The sequence below is a fragment of the Berghia stephanieae genome, chromosome 2 (genome assembly GCF_034508935.2).
Source record: "Berghia stephanieae isolate SIO BIC M18660-M18661 chromosome 2, UCSD_Bste_1.3, whole genome shotgun sequence".
NCBI lineage: Eukaryota > Metazoa > Mollusca > Gastropoda > Nudibranchia > Aeolidiidae > Berghia > Berghia stephanieae.
Genome location: NC_088361.1, coordinates 126,278,265 through 126,293,243, shown reverse-complemented (window position 1 = coordinate 126,293,243; position 14,979 = coordinate 126,278,265). Strand labels below are relative to the sequence as shown.

Here is a 14,979-nt window from a genome sequence, read left to right as displayed (position 1 = left end):
CTATCCAGCCTCTGCCCACTCTCATTGTCTATGTTAAAAAAAAAAAAACAGATGAAAAACATTAACTGCTTGCCAATAGAAGTCGTTATGATCGGCATTGGAAAATTAATGATTTAAAAAATTATTTTTCAGATATTAAGTTGATATCGAAAAAAATGTTCCAACAAGTTTTCACGAATTTGTGCTTGATTACCATAAAATTGTCATTACTGTAATAATTGCATAGGGCATATCGCACGACAGTTGGAGTTGATTGACGACTGTATTTTTTGTGTGTAATGGTAGCACTTCTGACCAGTAATCAGAAGGTCTGAAGTTCGATCCCCAGTCGAGGTAGACTGATTTTTTGGGGGATGGTTTTTTTTTCTTGTTTTTTTTTTCTCTTTTGCTTTGTCTGGCACATTTTCATACACATTTATTCAGCTCACATCGGTGCCTGCTCCCTAGTTTCTCAATGTTTATTGAGAATATTTAAAAAAATGATGCCCTTCCGTCACGAAATCATAAGACACTGTCGCCTAGGCATTCCACGAAGGAAAATATATAATTCATCAAACAAGATGTTTGATGTCAACAGGAATCACACATGTTGTCCAAGTAATCAGATTGGGGTTAATAATTTTGCTCAAAGAAAAAAAACGAAAGTGCCTGAAGCGAGGCTCGAATCGGGAGCTTCTGGTTCACAGTGCAATGCCTTAACCACTCGGCCACTTCGCCCGCCCCCCCCCCCCCTCCCTTGTTGAGAATAATTTATCATAATAATCGGTCATTGTGAGGACATTAAAAAAAACTGCCTGACTATTTTTTTATGCCAACGAATCAGACATTTTTGTTATAAAACTTCTTTCGCCAAGACACCTCAAACAGGAAACAACACGATTTCAATTGTTCGATATAAGACATTTCTAACTTGGAGCTCATAAATAATAAAGATAATTAATAGAATAGTCCATTTTTCAAATCATAAGTTGATTTATATTTATTTTAATAATTTGCTCGGATCATTCATTCATTTCAGCAAAGAATGATGAAAAGTCTCTCCTCCTACTCAGTTTAAATACCCCTTTACTACTCCATTTTTTCTCTCTGACAGTCAAACCAATTTCCCTGTTTGTTTGTTTTTTTTACCATACTCTTTTCTATATTTCTAAGGGTGGCGAAGTGGCCGAGTGGTTAAGGCATTGCACTGTATTCCGGAAGGCGCCGGGTTCGAACCTCGCTTCAGGCACTTTTTTTCTATTTTTTTTTTCTCCTAGTCAAGATTATTAACCCCTAATTTGCTCACTTGGACAACATGTGTGATTCCTGTTGATATCCGACATCCTGTTTGATGGATTATCTATATTCCTTCATGGAATGCCTAGGCGACGATATCTTATGATATATCGTGGTGGAAGGGCGTTTTGCACTGATTGCCTATTTTGTCCAACACAGAATCAATAAAATTAAGATATTTCACAAATAACGTTTAGCGCTTTAAAAAAATAAAGAACTAGTACCGCACAACTAGTAAAAAGGTTATAAAGGAAATACTTCGAAATGAAACAAAAGATAACGGCTGTTTCGGACACAAACCATTTGTGAGCAAAACAAACAACAATATGCGAATAAACTAAATTGCCTTTTTGGTATTAGGTTTAAGATTCCTAGCTTCAGGCAACCTCTTATCGCTCTCTACCCCCCCCCCCTTTTCCCCCTCCCCCCGTATTGTATTCACTCGAAAAGAAAAGAATCAGCCACTAATTTTAAGATATTTGTCTTATATGCATCGGTTGTTGTGGTTATTATTTAATGGAAGATCTGGTGACATTCTTTCAATATCTCCTATGTATTCTCCTTCTCTCTATCCATCTCTCTTTACCTCGACACACCACCGTTACCTCCTCTCCTTAACCACTCCAGTTCCCATGGGCGTAACCTTCAATGCAAAAAAGGGGGAGGTCCCCAGGGAACTTGACTCACAGTAGCCCTGAGAGCGCACTTTATCGATCCACGCCTGTTGCCACCCAATGATGCCTTCGCCGTCCGCTAAAACTTGGCAGGCCATCGTATGAAAACTGATAGATTATTTTATCACAGTCTATCGATACACCAGCCAAGCTCAGCTGATGTCGAGATGACAACTGTTCTACATTTGAACAGAGCTTAAAGAAATTCTTATGAGTAAAGATAATCAAAACATGATTTAACCGATATAAGACAATTTAAGAGGTGACATAGAAATATAAGGACATGATATGAATTCGGATAATAATAAAGACTGTACAAACAGTGAAATATCATTAATTTATTCATATTTTATTGTTCATACTTAAACTAAATTATCTGCTACAAACGACCATCTTAACAACCATTTTGGTCGGAACTATGCCGGACAGAGTTATGAGCTCATGATGTAATCAGGGATATCTGAAAAAAATCGCTTGCATGTTTAACCTTAGTTCTCTAAAAGAAAATAATTTGACGGGCTTAATTTTGCTCTTTTACCTATTGATATTAATATTCTGTTCGTGGTAGTCTTCATCAGTACAAAAATGCTTGGACCTGAAGATACACGTAGAAATTGAAAATCGACAGGTTCGAGACTTTTTGACCAGCTGAGGTCGTTTTTGACCATTCAAATTTTGAAATAAAATTATATGGCCAAAATGACAAAAAAAATGCCCATCATACATTTATTAAATCCGTACCTAACAAGGCAAAAGGATGTTTTCATATTGAAAAAAATGCAATTATCAAAGTAATGTTATGAAAAAGTACTATTCAATCAGGATCAAATTTTGTCAGACAATAAAACACCCATTTCTACAAAACTATAAATTTCAATATTCGTCTTTTTTCTGCTTATAGGCTTTTGCTATGCAACATTGCTCACAAATTTTTGTCTACTTGTGTTATTCAGAATGTAACTTCTCTTTAATCTTTTCCCCAATTCACATTTTGTTGCATTTTTAACAATTGTATTGAAATTCATCTCCTAATCTGCTGCCCATTTTTGCAACTAATGCAAGACTTGAAGAGGCTTTTTGTCCCTTGATTTCTCGACATTGATATATATATATATATATATATATATATATATATATATATATATTATATAATATATATATATATATATATATATATATTATATATATTATAGAGAGAGAGAGAGAGAGAGAGAGTGTGTGTGTGTGTGTGTGTGTGTGAGAGAGAGAGAGAGAGAGAGAGGGAGGGAGGAATGTAATGATAGATAACAGGTACCTACAGGAGGAAGGACTGGACAGAGTAGGTAAAGTTCTTGGATATGTATACATTTGTAATCATTGTTAAATTTAAATGCACCAAAATACCGTTTTCACTATTGATTTGAATTTGTGAAGGAAGTCTGCGTGTATTGAGATTGAGTAACTGTACTGTTATGATATTCATACATTTATGTGCTTATTATATTATTTGTTTGATCAATGTAACCATTGGCATTTCCATAATAAAGATTTATCATTGTCATTGCTATTGTATATCAGACAGTAATCTGAAAACTTACTTGTGAGTTTAAGTATTTGGTTTGGTTGGTCATTAATGAAACAGAAATAGTAAAAGACCCAAGCCTGTGCCTTGTGATACTCCCAAAAGGACTAGAACTCCTTCTGATGACTTTCCTTCCAACACTGCTTTCATGTAACTTTTCGTAAGAGAACTTGAAAACCACAAATAAAAGTGGTCTCCTGATGTCATACTTTATAATTTTGTGCAAAAGTTTGCAGTATGGCACAGCTTCTAAAGCCTTAAAAAGTCCACAATTCTTACGTCGATCTGTTTGGATGTGGTTTGTGGCTGACGGACGTCGATAGCGGTTATCAATAACTTTGTGTCACAAGCAAAAACCTGACCGAAAGCGGTGATTGAGGTTAGTTAGGATACCATTTGCCTCCAAATGGTTTAGCATAATTTTGCACAATATAATAGTATGCTCTTGTACTTTGGAGATCGCAGATGCTAAAGAATTTGGCCTGGCTTTTGTTGCCTTTTAAAATATTGCTATGTCGATTATTTTAGAATATTATATGTAATGCAGGAGAGGTTGTTCTTTTATACCATGTTGGTTTATAACTTCGAATCAGAGAGTCAAAGATAAAGATAAACTATTATCGTCGTCATTGTTATAATGGAAAAACACTCTCAAACTAAAAGAAAAAAACCTCTCCAATAACTATAATGTTAAATCAAGCATATTGTAATTACGTTCGGTTATTAAACATGTAAATGTGTATACCTACCTTTAAGGTCTGTTCTAGAGTTTATCAGGACCAACTGGACCATCAAAACCATAACAATTATTATTATTATTATTATTACTACTACTACTACTACTACTACTACTACTACTACTACTACTACTACTACTACTACTACTACTACTACTACTACTACTACTACTACTACTATTATTATTATTATTATCATCCTCATCATCATCATCATCATCATCATCATCATCATCATCATCATCGGTTGAGTCCGAACATTTTTCAAAAAAATTGTATTTTCTATTTCGTACAGTTGGCATCTCTCGAAACGATACTAGAAACTGATTGATATTATTGGATATGTCGGGTGTAGTATGATGTTGTGGTGGGTTGGAGGAAGGGAGGGAGGGAGGGAGGGAGCGGACTGAATGGAGCTGGGTGGGTGGAGTCGTTTTAGAATACAGTATAATATGATATGTAAATAAGTTTGTGGCTGGTACTGGTCTCTTTTTGATTGCTCTATGGCGTGAGAGTGGTGAGTATTGGCGGAAGCTCGTTGTTTGAATAATAAGATTGAACAGCCTGGTTACTATGTGTGTGTGTGTGCCTGCGTATGTGTATGTCTCTCTCTCTCTCTCTCTCTCTCTCTCTCTGTGTGTGTGTGTGTGTGTGTGTGAATGATTATTTGTATGCGTGTGTTTGTTTCTGTGTGAGTATGTGCGTGTGTTGTTATTGTGTGAGTTTTGAAGGATTGAGAGGAAACTGTTTTTTTTTTTTTTTCCCGTATGGAATGAGACAGATCAATAGAAAAGTTGACGAATGAGATGGATTTAGAAAGAGAGAAAATGTGACCCAGAGTCACGATACCATATTATGTAAGGCTAAACTATATTCTTCTTCTTCTTCTTTTCCTTTCTTTCTTTCTCTCTTCTTCTTCTTCTTCTTCTTCTTCTTCTTCTTCTTTCTTCTTCTTCTTCTTCTTCTTTTCTTCTTCTTCTTTCTTCCCTTCTTTCTTTCTTCTTCTTCTTCTTTTCTTCTTCTTCTTCTTCTTCTTCTTCTTCTTCTTCTTCCTCTTCTTCTTCTTCTTCTTCTTCTTCTTCTTCTTCTTCTTCTTCTTCTTCTTCTTCTTCTTCTTCTTCTTCTTTAGGAAAATTAAGATATTTATGACATTATACACGGATTTTACCGACACGCACTTATTTGTATATGTACACGTCGATTTTAAGGCTGGATAAATTTATAATTAATTATTAATTTTAAACTTATAATTAGAAACGGAAATATCATTTCATGGTTTTTTGATTCATCACGATTGTTGTCATATGAGAAAGATTATATCCTCTCATGAATGGCTCTATCACATTTTTGATTTTGTCGCGTGCCGATCGGACGTTACCAGTTGGTCGGCATTATGCCTGAAGCACGCCATTATCACCTTACACAACTAATTTCATATTCAACCAACTCCACACACACACACACACACTCACATACACAAGCGCTAATTTTTGATCTCTCCCTTCGCCAATCCAATCCAATCGAATCCAATCCAACTCAAACTCCGTCGTCATTGAAATTATGCGTCAACTGCAGATTGCTTTCTAATTCTCTCGTCCGTTTCCCGCGTCAATTGGCTTCCACTTCCTGTGCATATTTCCCGTCATCCCCTTAATCCATTCCGGTTCCTATTTCCACATACTTCATGTAGCTGCACGCGACCGACGCACTTCTTTTAGCACATGCGCGTGACAGTTGTTACAGAGACCTTATAATGAGTTTGCGAGGCAATTGTTCGATTCCGGAAAGGAACACTTGTCCTTTGCTAATAACCGTGTAAAACTTCCAAAAAAGCGGAGCATGGAAGCAATGAGCTCATAGAAATAGTGTTTGCTCTCATATTTGATGGGGCAAATTGAAGAGATTGGAAAGTTATCTGTCTTCATTGTAATGCCAACAGTCAAGAAGGCGTAAATTAGTGCGTGCCTCTCGTCAATAATCGCCTCCAATGAATGACACGGTGTGCTTGAATTGTGCAAAGGAATTTAAGAGGAATTTAACGATCAAGAAGACGAAGGAGAAAAATTGAGATTGCATTAGTGAGGACTCAGTGATAACATAAGGATTTTATACTTTCTATTACATGGGAATCATAACATCATAACAAAATATTATAATATTTATTATACTTCTAACTTACTTTATTCCTTATAAACGATAGAAGGAGCGTGTGTAGCCCGTAAATGGGTTTGTGGGTATACTAAGAATTAGTTAAAAAAAAATAATAAAATAAAAAAAACACACACACACACGCACACAAAAATCAAACAAACATAAAACAAAAAAAAAAAAAAAAAAAAAAAAAAAAAAAACCCAAAAAAAACAAAAAAAAAAACCCAACAAACAAACAAAAAATTACCAAAAAAAAAAAAAAAGAAAACAAAAACCAAACAAACAAACAAACAAACACCAAACAATAAACCCATTCTACAGTGTACATGTGTATATCATTAATATTGTTTATATCAGTAATGGTTATAATAAGACTGGAACGATAGTCATTGTTATGATGATGGCGATAAGTATAGGTTAAGTTTAATTAAGTTTATGTTCAAAATATCCGTTGTTATAATAATTTTTCAAACATTTCCACTTTTACATGATTTCTGATTTATAAAAAAACTATTACATAATATCGGACAAAAATAAGTGCAATACACTAGGTACTAAGGAATGTTACGCACGGATTGATGATAACGTTTCGGAAGTTTTATTACCAATCTGGAAATATGTATTATTCTTTTAGTCCATCCAAGCATCAGTATTGCCACTGAGTTTCATACATATGATTTTTTTCTACTCCCACTCAGTGTTTTTTTTAAATGACAAAACGTGTCAAATTTCTGAATATGCATTCTTAGATTTTAAATCGCCGTTTGTTGTTTTTGTTGTTGCTGTTGTTGATGTTATGTTGTTGTTTTTGTTGTTTTTTGTTGTTGTTTTCAGCTAACACAAATAGCGGTGATTTTGAAAGATCACTATTTTACTAGGCTTAGTAATCAATAAGTGACATTGATAATAACCCTGTAATGACTTTAAACAACAGCACGCCACAATGCCGTCAGAGCATGATTTTATTGGTCATGTTGAATCAGTTAGGTCTGTGACAAAGATTTGAAAAAAAAAATAAAAATCAATGTTTCCAGGAGGCTAGCGTGTTCTATTGTCAGGAAAGATCAAATAACTGGTACAGCAGCAGATCGTTCTCACCAAGTGCAACTCATAAGAGAACAGTTACTGTAGAAGAGGATAAAATAATTGTTGTTAGATGTCCATGAGGAAAATCGCATTCTTCCTGCTTTTTTTTCTTCTTCTACGTTTGAAATTGACGTTTTATGCTCACGCTCACTGTTTCGTCGGCGTTTGTTTGAAAACAGATTGCGTCGGTGTAAGCCAAATGACCGTGAGCTTGAACCTCTTAGGAAAGAAGTGGGGTAGGTCATAGGCAAACTTCTTAAAGGAAAATCTTAACTCTCCGATCATTTTCAGTATTTTCCCCCAAAAATGGCAGGATTACCTAGCAGAAAAAATGATTTTTTAAAACTTAAACAATCTCTCTACAAAACAACTTTATGTTCTTATTAAATAAACAAAGATCGTTCTTCAAAGTTTGTGATGTACAACATAAATCAGAATAAGACAAAATGTATTTTGTGTCGTAACAAATGTGACGATTTTGCTGCAGGTGGTAAGGAGAGGGTTAAACCCCTCAGAGGAAGTTGAGAGAGTTTATGGGCAAACTTCCTTAAGGAAAAACTGATGGAAAAAACTCTATTTAGTGCCGAAATGAAATTGGCAGTAGAAAATATAGATTTAATTTGTATCACACCCCATGTAACAAAGTGCGCACGTAAACCGTATGCTTATGTAGCGCAGTTTGCAACCTTGTTTATGTGTGCTATATTCAAGCGACGACACCGATCAATAACCAAACACAATACGTTGATAAAGGTTTTGAAGCTAAATGAAGATATATTTTATTACAATATAACAAAGATATTATGAGATATGAAGATGAAATGATAGATGTAATAAGTATGAAATCAAATGGATGGATGACAAATTGATGGAGATGGTGTGATGATGAATATGATATGAAAGCGATATGAAAATATATAATTAAATCAATTAATTATCAATACTTTACCAAACCGCTACCACATCAGACAATCTCACAGATAGGTTGCAACCATCACAGTCATACAGGCAACTAATAATTAACTAACTAACTAAACACAATCCAGACGTGTAGAAGAAAGCCAAAAGAGTGTCCTTGATATTCAACAAAAACTGTAAGGTTGTTCTAATATTGTTAATTTGTCTCTTCTTGAAATTGTTCTGATTTCACAGTATTCATAAACAGATCAATTGTTTCTCAATGTTCTGATATTAAAATAAGCAAATGGTTCTTCACAGGTAACTTATAAAACAGGCAAATGTTCAGTTTCTATTAGTGTCAAGCTATGAGCGTATAGCCTAAAGTTGGCTTGTTAAAGCCCAGCCTCCAACGGCTCATTCACTTTAAAGAAAGAAAATGATTTGTTATAATATGATAATCATACGAATATAACTCTATCTATATTCGAACTCACTCAATATGTTTACTTTAAATGAGTAAATATTATTTTACTTTAACAAATCAATTTATTAATGTTGATTAATATTGCTTTACTTTGTAGATATGAAATAATAAGCTTTATAGCAAGAAAAGCTTATTTTCTTTACAACAAGGATATATTACACAATTAATTTCATTATCTGATTAATTAATTGAGAATCAAAATTTAAAGTGATATTATGATATTGATATCAAAACACAATCATAATTGTAATCACAACATATTATTCAAAATCTCACCAGAGCCGAACAGATTATTGAAATCACAAATTAAGTCTACACAAGACTTTAATCAAACTCTATACAAGAGTTATAACACAACTTGATTCAGCTCAAACTTTGAGCACCACAAAGTCTACACAAGACTTAAATCACACTCTACACAAGAGTTAACACAAAACGTGTTTCAGCTCGAACTTTGAGCACTACAAAGTCTACACAAGACTTTAATCCAACTCTACACAAGAGTTAAACAAATGAGCCTAAAAGACTCCGCTGTGGTTATCGCTTAGAGACTATGAGCCTAAAAGACTCCGCTGTCTGGTCTCTTTTGAGACAATGAGCCTAAAAGACTCCGCTGAGTGGTCTGAAGAAACTGCTCAAAACTCTGGCATTTATAGGCAAAAATCAAGCAAACGAAGCAAAATTCTACCCACACAACCGGATGTTAGTCATATCCGTAAACATCTGAAATTCCTTAAAACTCCCCCAGATTCCATAATCATGGACAACAACAACCCATCCTGATACCGGACATCCTCATATCAAGGATAAATAAATTCGTCAGCCCCATAGTTACGAGATATCAATCAAGCCATACCATAACAAAGTCACTCCCGTAGAATACAGGGATCCTACTTTGCTTATAAGTTTACGGAGAAAACAAGATTGATGCCTTTCTCACAATAACACCCACACTACGTAGTTTAATTGAAACTTCCGGGCCATAGGTGCATGATCTGATACGACCTGTATCAACAAAAGAAGGGTTGTTCCAGAGGGATTACAATAACAACAACAACTAATACTACGACGACGTACATCCTGTCGTAAACTGACGCCTACACGGAAGCGTTTCGTTACATATCTCCCCCCTAAGACTAAATTTGGTACAACATTTAGTTAGATCATCGAAATGCCTCAAGATCACATCGATCTCGATAAATAATCTGGACCATGATTATCCTTCCCTTTTACGGAACGTAGGACAAATCGGTATTGATTAAGCAAGAGAGACCACCTCATCAGTCTCCCATTCTCTGATTTCGCCCTGTTCAGATACAGAAGTGGGGCATGATCAGTTTCAATTATAAATTCTTTACCAATGAAATACACATTTAGTGTTTTCACAGCCCAAACTACGGCAGACATTCCTTCTCAACAACAGAGTACCTCTGCTCCCGCGGTAACAATTTCCTGCTTAAATAGGTAACTGGATATTTGACTCCATCATGCTCCTGAGATAGCACAGCACCTAATCCTGTGTCGCTGGCGTCCGTAGATAAAATAAACGGCTTATCATAATCTGGAAGGCGCAACACGGGATCCGATGTAAGCATATTTTTCAGCGTTTGGAAGGCTCTCTTCTGTGGTTCGTCCCAAATCACTCTGTTGGGCATGCCTTTCTTTGTCGCGTCTGTCAGGGGAGCTGCCACTGCTGAGAAGTTTGGCACATAACGTCGGTAGAATGATGCCAGCCCAAGAAAACTTCTCATTTGTTTCTTGTTCGAGGGTAAGTTTGCCTCTTGGATCGATTTGACCTTGTCCATGGTTGGCCTTAAATTCCCTCCACCAATAGAATGGCCTAAAAACTCCACCTCCGGGAAACCAAGCAGGCACTTTGACGGTTTCGCCGTCAAGCCGCAATCACGCAACCTTTGAAGAACTGTCCTTAACGTTTTTAAATGTTCATCCCATGTTGCAGTGTGAATGAGAATATCGTCGATGTAGTTTTTCACGTTGGGAAGTCCACCAACGAATTTTCTCATCATCCGCGAGAACGCGGAGGGCGCCCCTTGAAGTCCGAAGGGCATTACAGTAAACTGCATCAGTCCTAACTCTGTTGCAAATGCCGTTTTCTCCTTGGTCCTGTCTGACAATGGAATTTGCCAGAATCCACGGGATAAATCAATCTTTGAGACAAAGTGACATGATGTCCCAATTTCTTGAAACAGATCATCAAGTCTAGGCATTGGTTCCGCATCGAACACCGTAATGTTGTTAAGGGATCTGAAGTCCACACAATAACGAATGGTTCCGTCCTTCTTCTTGACAACGACAGATGGCGAACAATACGGACTATCCGATGGCTCGATTATCCCGGCGCGAAGCATGGCCTTCACTTCTTCTTTTAATGTGGTTTTTAATGCTTGAGGCACGGGATATGGTTTCTTTCTGACTGGACAATCCGACGTCAAACGGATGTCGTAGATGTAATTATTCGTGCGTCCTGGCACATCGGTCAATACGTCATCAAAATCCTGGAGCATGCCCTGCAATTGACCTATCTGCTGAGGACTCATTCCTTCATGCAGGATGACATCGTCTTTGGTCTCAGTCTGTTTCAGAGCAGGCAATTCCATCCGAGGAAGAACCTTTTCTCCATCACCATCGTTATCTTCGATAACCGCTGCCACGGCACATTGAAGAACACCGACTTCATTCTCCTTCTCCACGTCTCTCACGTAGTACCTTTTCAGCAAATTGACGTGGTATGTCCTTCTGGTGTTGTCTATATTAATGACGTAATTATTCGGACCCGTGACATCTTTCACTTCAAAAGGACCCTGCCACTTCAATTCCAGTTTGTTATGTTTCGTGGGCAGTAAGAGCAATACTTTATCTCCCTTTTCAAATGACCTTACTTTGGCCTTTTTGTCAAAATGTGCCTTGTAACGCGAGGATGAATACTGCAGGTTATCGTGTGCTGCCTTCACAGTATTCTCTATCTTTTCCCTTAAATCGACTACGTATTGATACGTCGTTTTCACATCCGGGTCTTCTATGTCTTCGGTCCATAGTTCCCGTAATATTTTCATCGGTCCTCTCACAGGCCTTCCAAATAAGAGCTCAAACGGAGAGAAACCAAGAGATTCCTGAGGAGCCTCCCTGTATGAAAATAATGCAGCATTGATGTATCTGTCCCAGTCTGAGGGTCGCTCTGCAGCCAACCTCTTGAGCATTCCTTTTAAAGTTCCATTAAATCTCTCTACAAGCCCATTGGCTTGTGGGTGATAAGGACTAGTAGTGATTTGTTTTACGGAGAGCAGTCTGCATACTTCCTTCATCAGGTCTGATGTGAATTGCGTCCCCCTGTCGCTTAGCATCTCCTTAGGTATTCCCGTGCGGCTAAAGATGTCAACCAATCCTTCTGCTACTCTTTCTGTTTCCATACTCTTCAGAGAAATGGCCTCTGGATACCTCGTACAGTAATCCACCACAGTGAGTATATATCGGTTTCCTCTATCTGATGCCGGCATGATGGGGCCAATTAGATCCACTGCTACCCGACTGAAGGGTTCATCGATGAGCGGAACTTTAGTAAGAGGGACCTTAGGGGTGATTCCTCTCGGAGCTGACCTTTGACACTGGTCGCAAGACTGACAAAATCTCATGACATCCTCCCAAATATTTGGCCAGTAAAAATTACTCAGTATTCGATCTGTCGTTTTCTTTGCCGCGAGATGTCCAGAGAGTACACTTTCATGGGCCAACCGCATGACTGAATTACGCAGGCATTTTGGTACGACAACTTGCTTTACCAAATCCCCGTGCTCAACCCTTGGAGATTGAAAATAGCGGATCAGCAAACCTCTGTCATAGGCATACCAACTGGTATTACTCTTGCCTGTGTTTCTTACCTCTCCTCTGGTAGCAGCATCCCTCGCAGCTTTTAGTGTGATGTCATGCTTTTGTTTCTCCTTTAGTTCGTCGACGCTTACACCTGTCTCTATAGATGGAGCTGTGACCAAGTCTTTGATCTTGCGTTCACGTTGCCCTCGTGTTTGTACGGCGCTCAGTTCATCTCCATGACCCAATTCCTGCTCGTCAGTAATTGTTTTTACATGCATTCCTGGGCATTTGGCCCCTTCAATATTCCCAAGTATAACGTCATGCAATGGGGATTCTAACTCGACGACTGACAATCTCCCGGTAAAATAGGGGCATTCCAAATAAGCTTCACCGTGTGGTGCGGAAATAGCCTCTCCGTTAGCCAAGTAGATCAGGACCTTTTTATTCCAGTCATCCTTACTCTTGTTTATCAGTCCTTTTCTGACGATGACACAACTACTGCCGCTATCACGTAACACATTCACCTTTTTCCCATTCAACCATCCGACGGCCACCGGCATTACAGGTGCGACTGGCACATGTCCTGAGCACGCTGCAGAAATCATTGGCATCTCACATCCGCACTTTAATTCCACCTTGTCATGTCTCAAACATTTCTGTGGTTCATGATCTTCTGTGATCGCGGAGACTTGTTCTATACCGGTAGGTGCCTTCCTGTCTTCGTGCCTCTTCTTCTCACGGCAATCTTTTATTAAGTGTCCTTTTCGCCGACAGTAATAACAAAAGGGACTCTCGACCACAGCAGCAGCTTGCTTCTTTTGTCGACAATCTCGTGCCATATGTCCTGGCCGTTTACAGTTGTGGCAAACCATTTGGCTAGCGAAGCGGGTAGTGTCCTTCATTACGTTGTTTCGACTACTTTCATTGACGTTCTTTGATTTTTCTTGAGCCACTCCACTTTTGGAAAATGTTCCTGCGACACCGTGCGCTTCAATGTACTTTTCTCCTAAATCTATTACTTCCCTTGCTGTCTTCGGTTGTCTTTCTTTTATGAAAATCGTCAAATCCCGACCGCAGACACTGACAAGCTGTTCCTTCAATATCATATCCAGAATGTCAGCAACTGAGTCCTTCCTTTTCCCCGACAACTCAATCCATTTTTCCATATAACTCTCCAATCTAGTCGCAAACTGGCTAAAACGCTCCCCTTGTTCCGGTCTACTCTTCCTAAATTTTTCATTGAATCCATCATCCGTTAGATTATAACGTCTCAATAAAGCCGCTTTTACTACCCCATAATCGATGGCATCTTCATCACTCAGTCGAGTGTAGACGTCCAGTGCTTTCCCTTTGAGAAGTGCAGACAACTGGATTGCCCAATCCCTGCATTCCCAGCCGTTGACTTTAGCGTATCTCTCGAAACGGAGCAGATAGCTGTCCATATGATCCTTGTTTTCGTCAAAACATGGAAGTCGAGGACTCTTAACAGTAGGAGCATGAGTAAATGATCGAATGTCACTTGTCATACTGTCGTTGTTGGAGGAAGCCTGACACTCCGACTTTAACCTAAGCAGTTCAAGCTCTTTCTCCATCAGAGCTTCTTGTCTTTGAGCTCGTGCTCTGCTTATCTCCTCCTCTTCTTTGGCACGTTCTCTCTCCTTCTCTTTTCTCTCTTCATCTTCTTGTAACTGGGCTGTCACCCAAGCACGGAGATCTTCACCCCTTAACTCCAATTTTTCTCCAAGTTTAATTAATCTTTCCACATCCATCTCTAGGACAATTAATCAAACCAATTCAAATTCAAATAAACAAACTTCAATATGTTTATCAACACTGTTGCCGTAATTGTTACTTTCACGTAGAATAAAGTGGTACTACAAGTAACCTTATAACGATACGCGTCAATATAAATCCCTACACGGAATCAAAACAGGCAACTAATACCGATCCCTACATGGAACCCAACATTGATCTATATAGACTCAGATAATACATAGAATCAAACTACTGATTTATTACAGGTCCTCACACGGAACCAACCAAATCTTCACCCAGATTCAATTACAGAATCAACAAAATATCTTCACCCAGATTCTTACACAGAATCAATACCTTGACTTACTATATGTGCATAGAGAGTCAAAACAAATGATTTAATACAGATCCTCACACGGGACCAACACAATCTTCACCCAGATTCCTACACGGAATCAAATTACCCCAACAACCACCTTCGTTCCTTACAAAAGGGAGAGGGGGACAATGGAGGCTTCACAGCGCGAG

The 14,979-nt window shown here is 38.0% G+C and overlaps 1 protein-coding gene across 1 annotated transcript; it reads right to left on the bottom strand.

Moving 5' to 3' along the window:
- Nucleotides 1-10,262: 10,262 nt before the first annotated feature.
- LOC144964122 (uncharacterized) lies at nucleotides 10,263-14,138 on the bottom strand. Its single transcript, XM_078898058.1, has one exon. It carries the CDS (start codon nucleotides 14,136-14,138, stop codon nucleotides 10,263-10,265), a length of 3,876 nt encoding a protein of 1,291 aa, XP_078754184.1.
- Nucleotides 14,139-14,979: the final 841 nt, after the last annotated feature.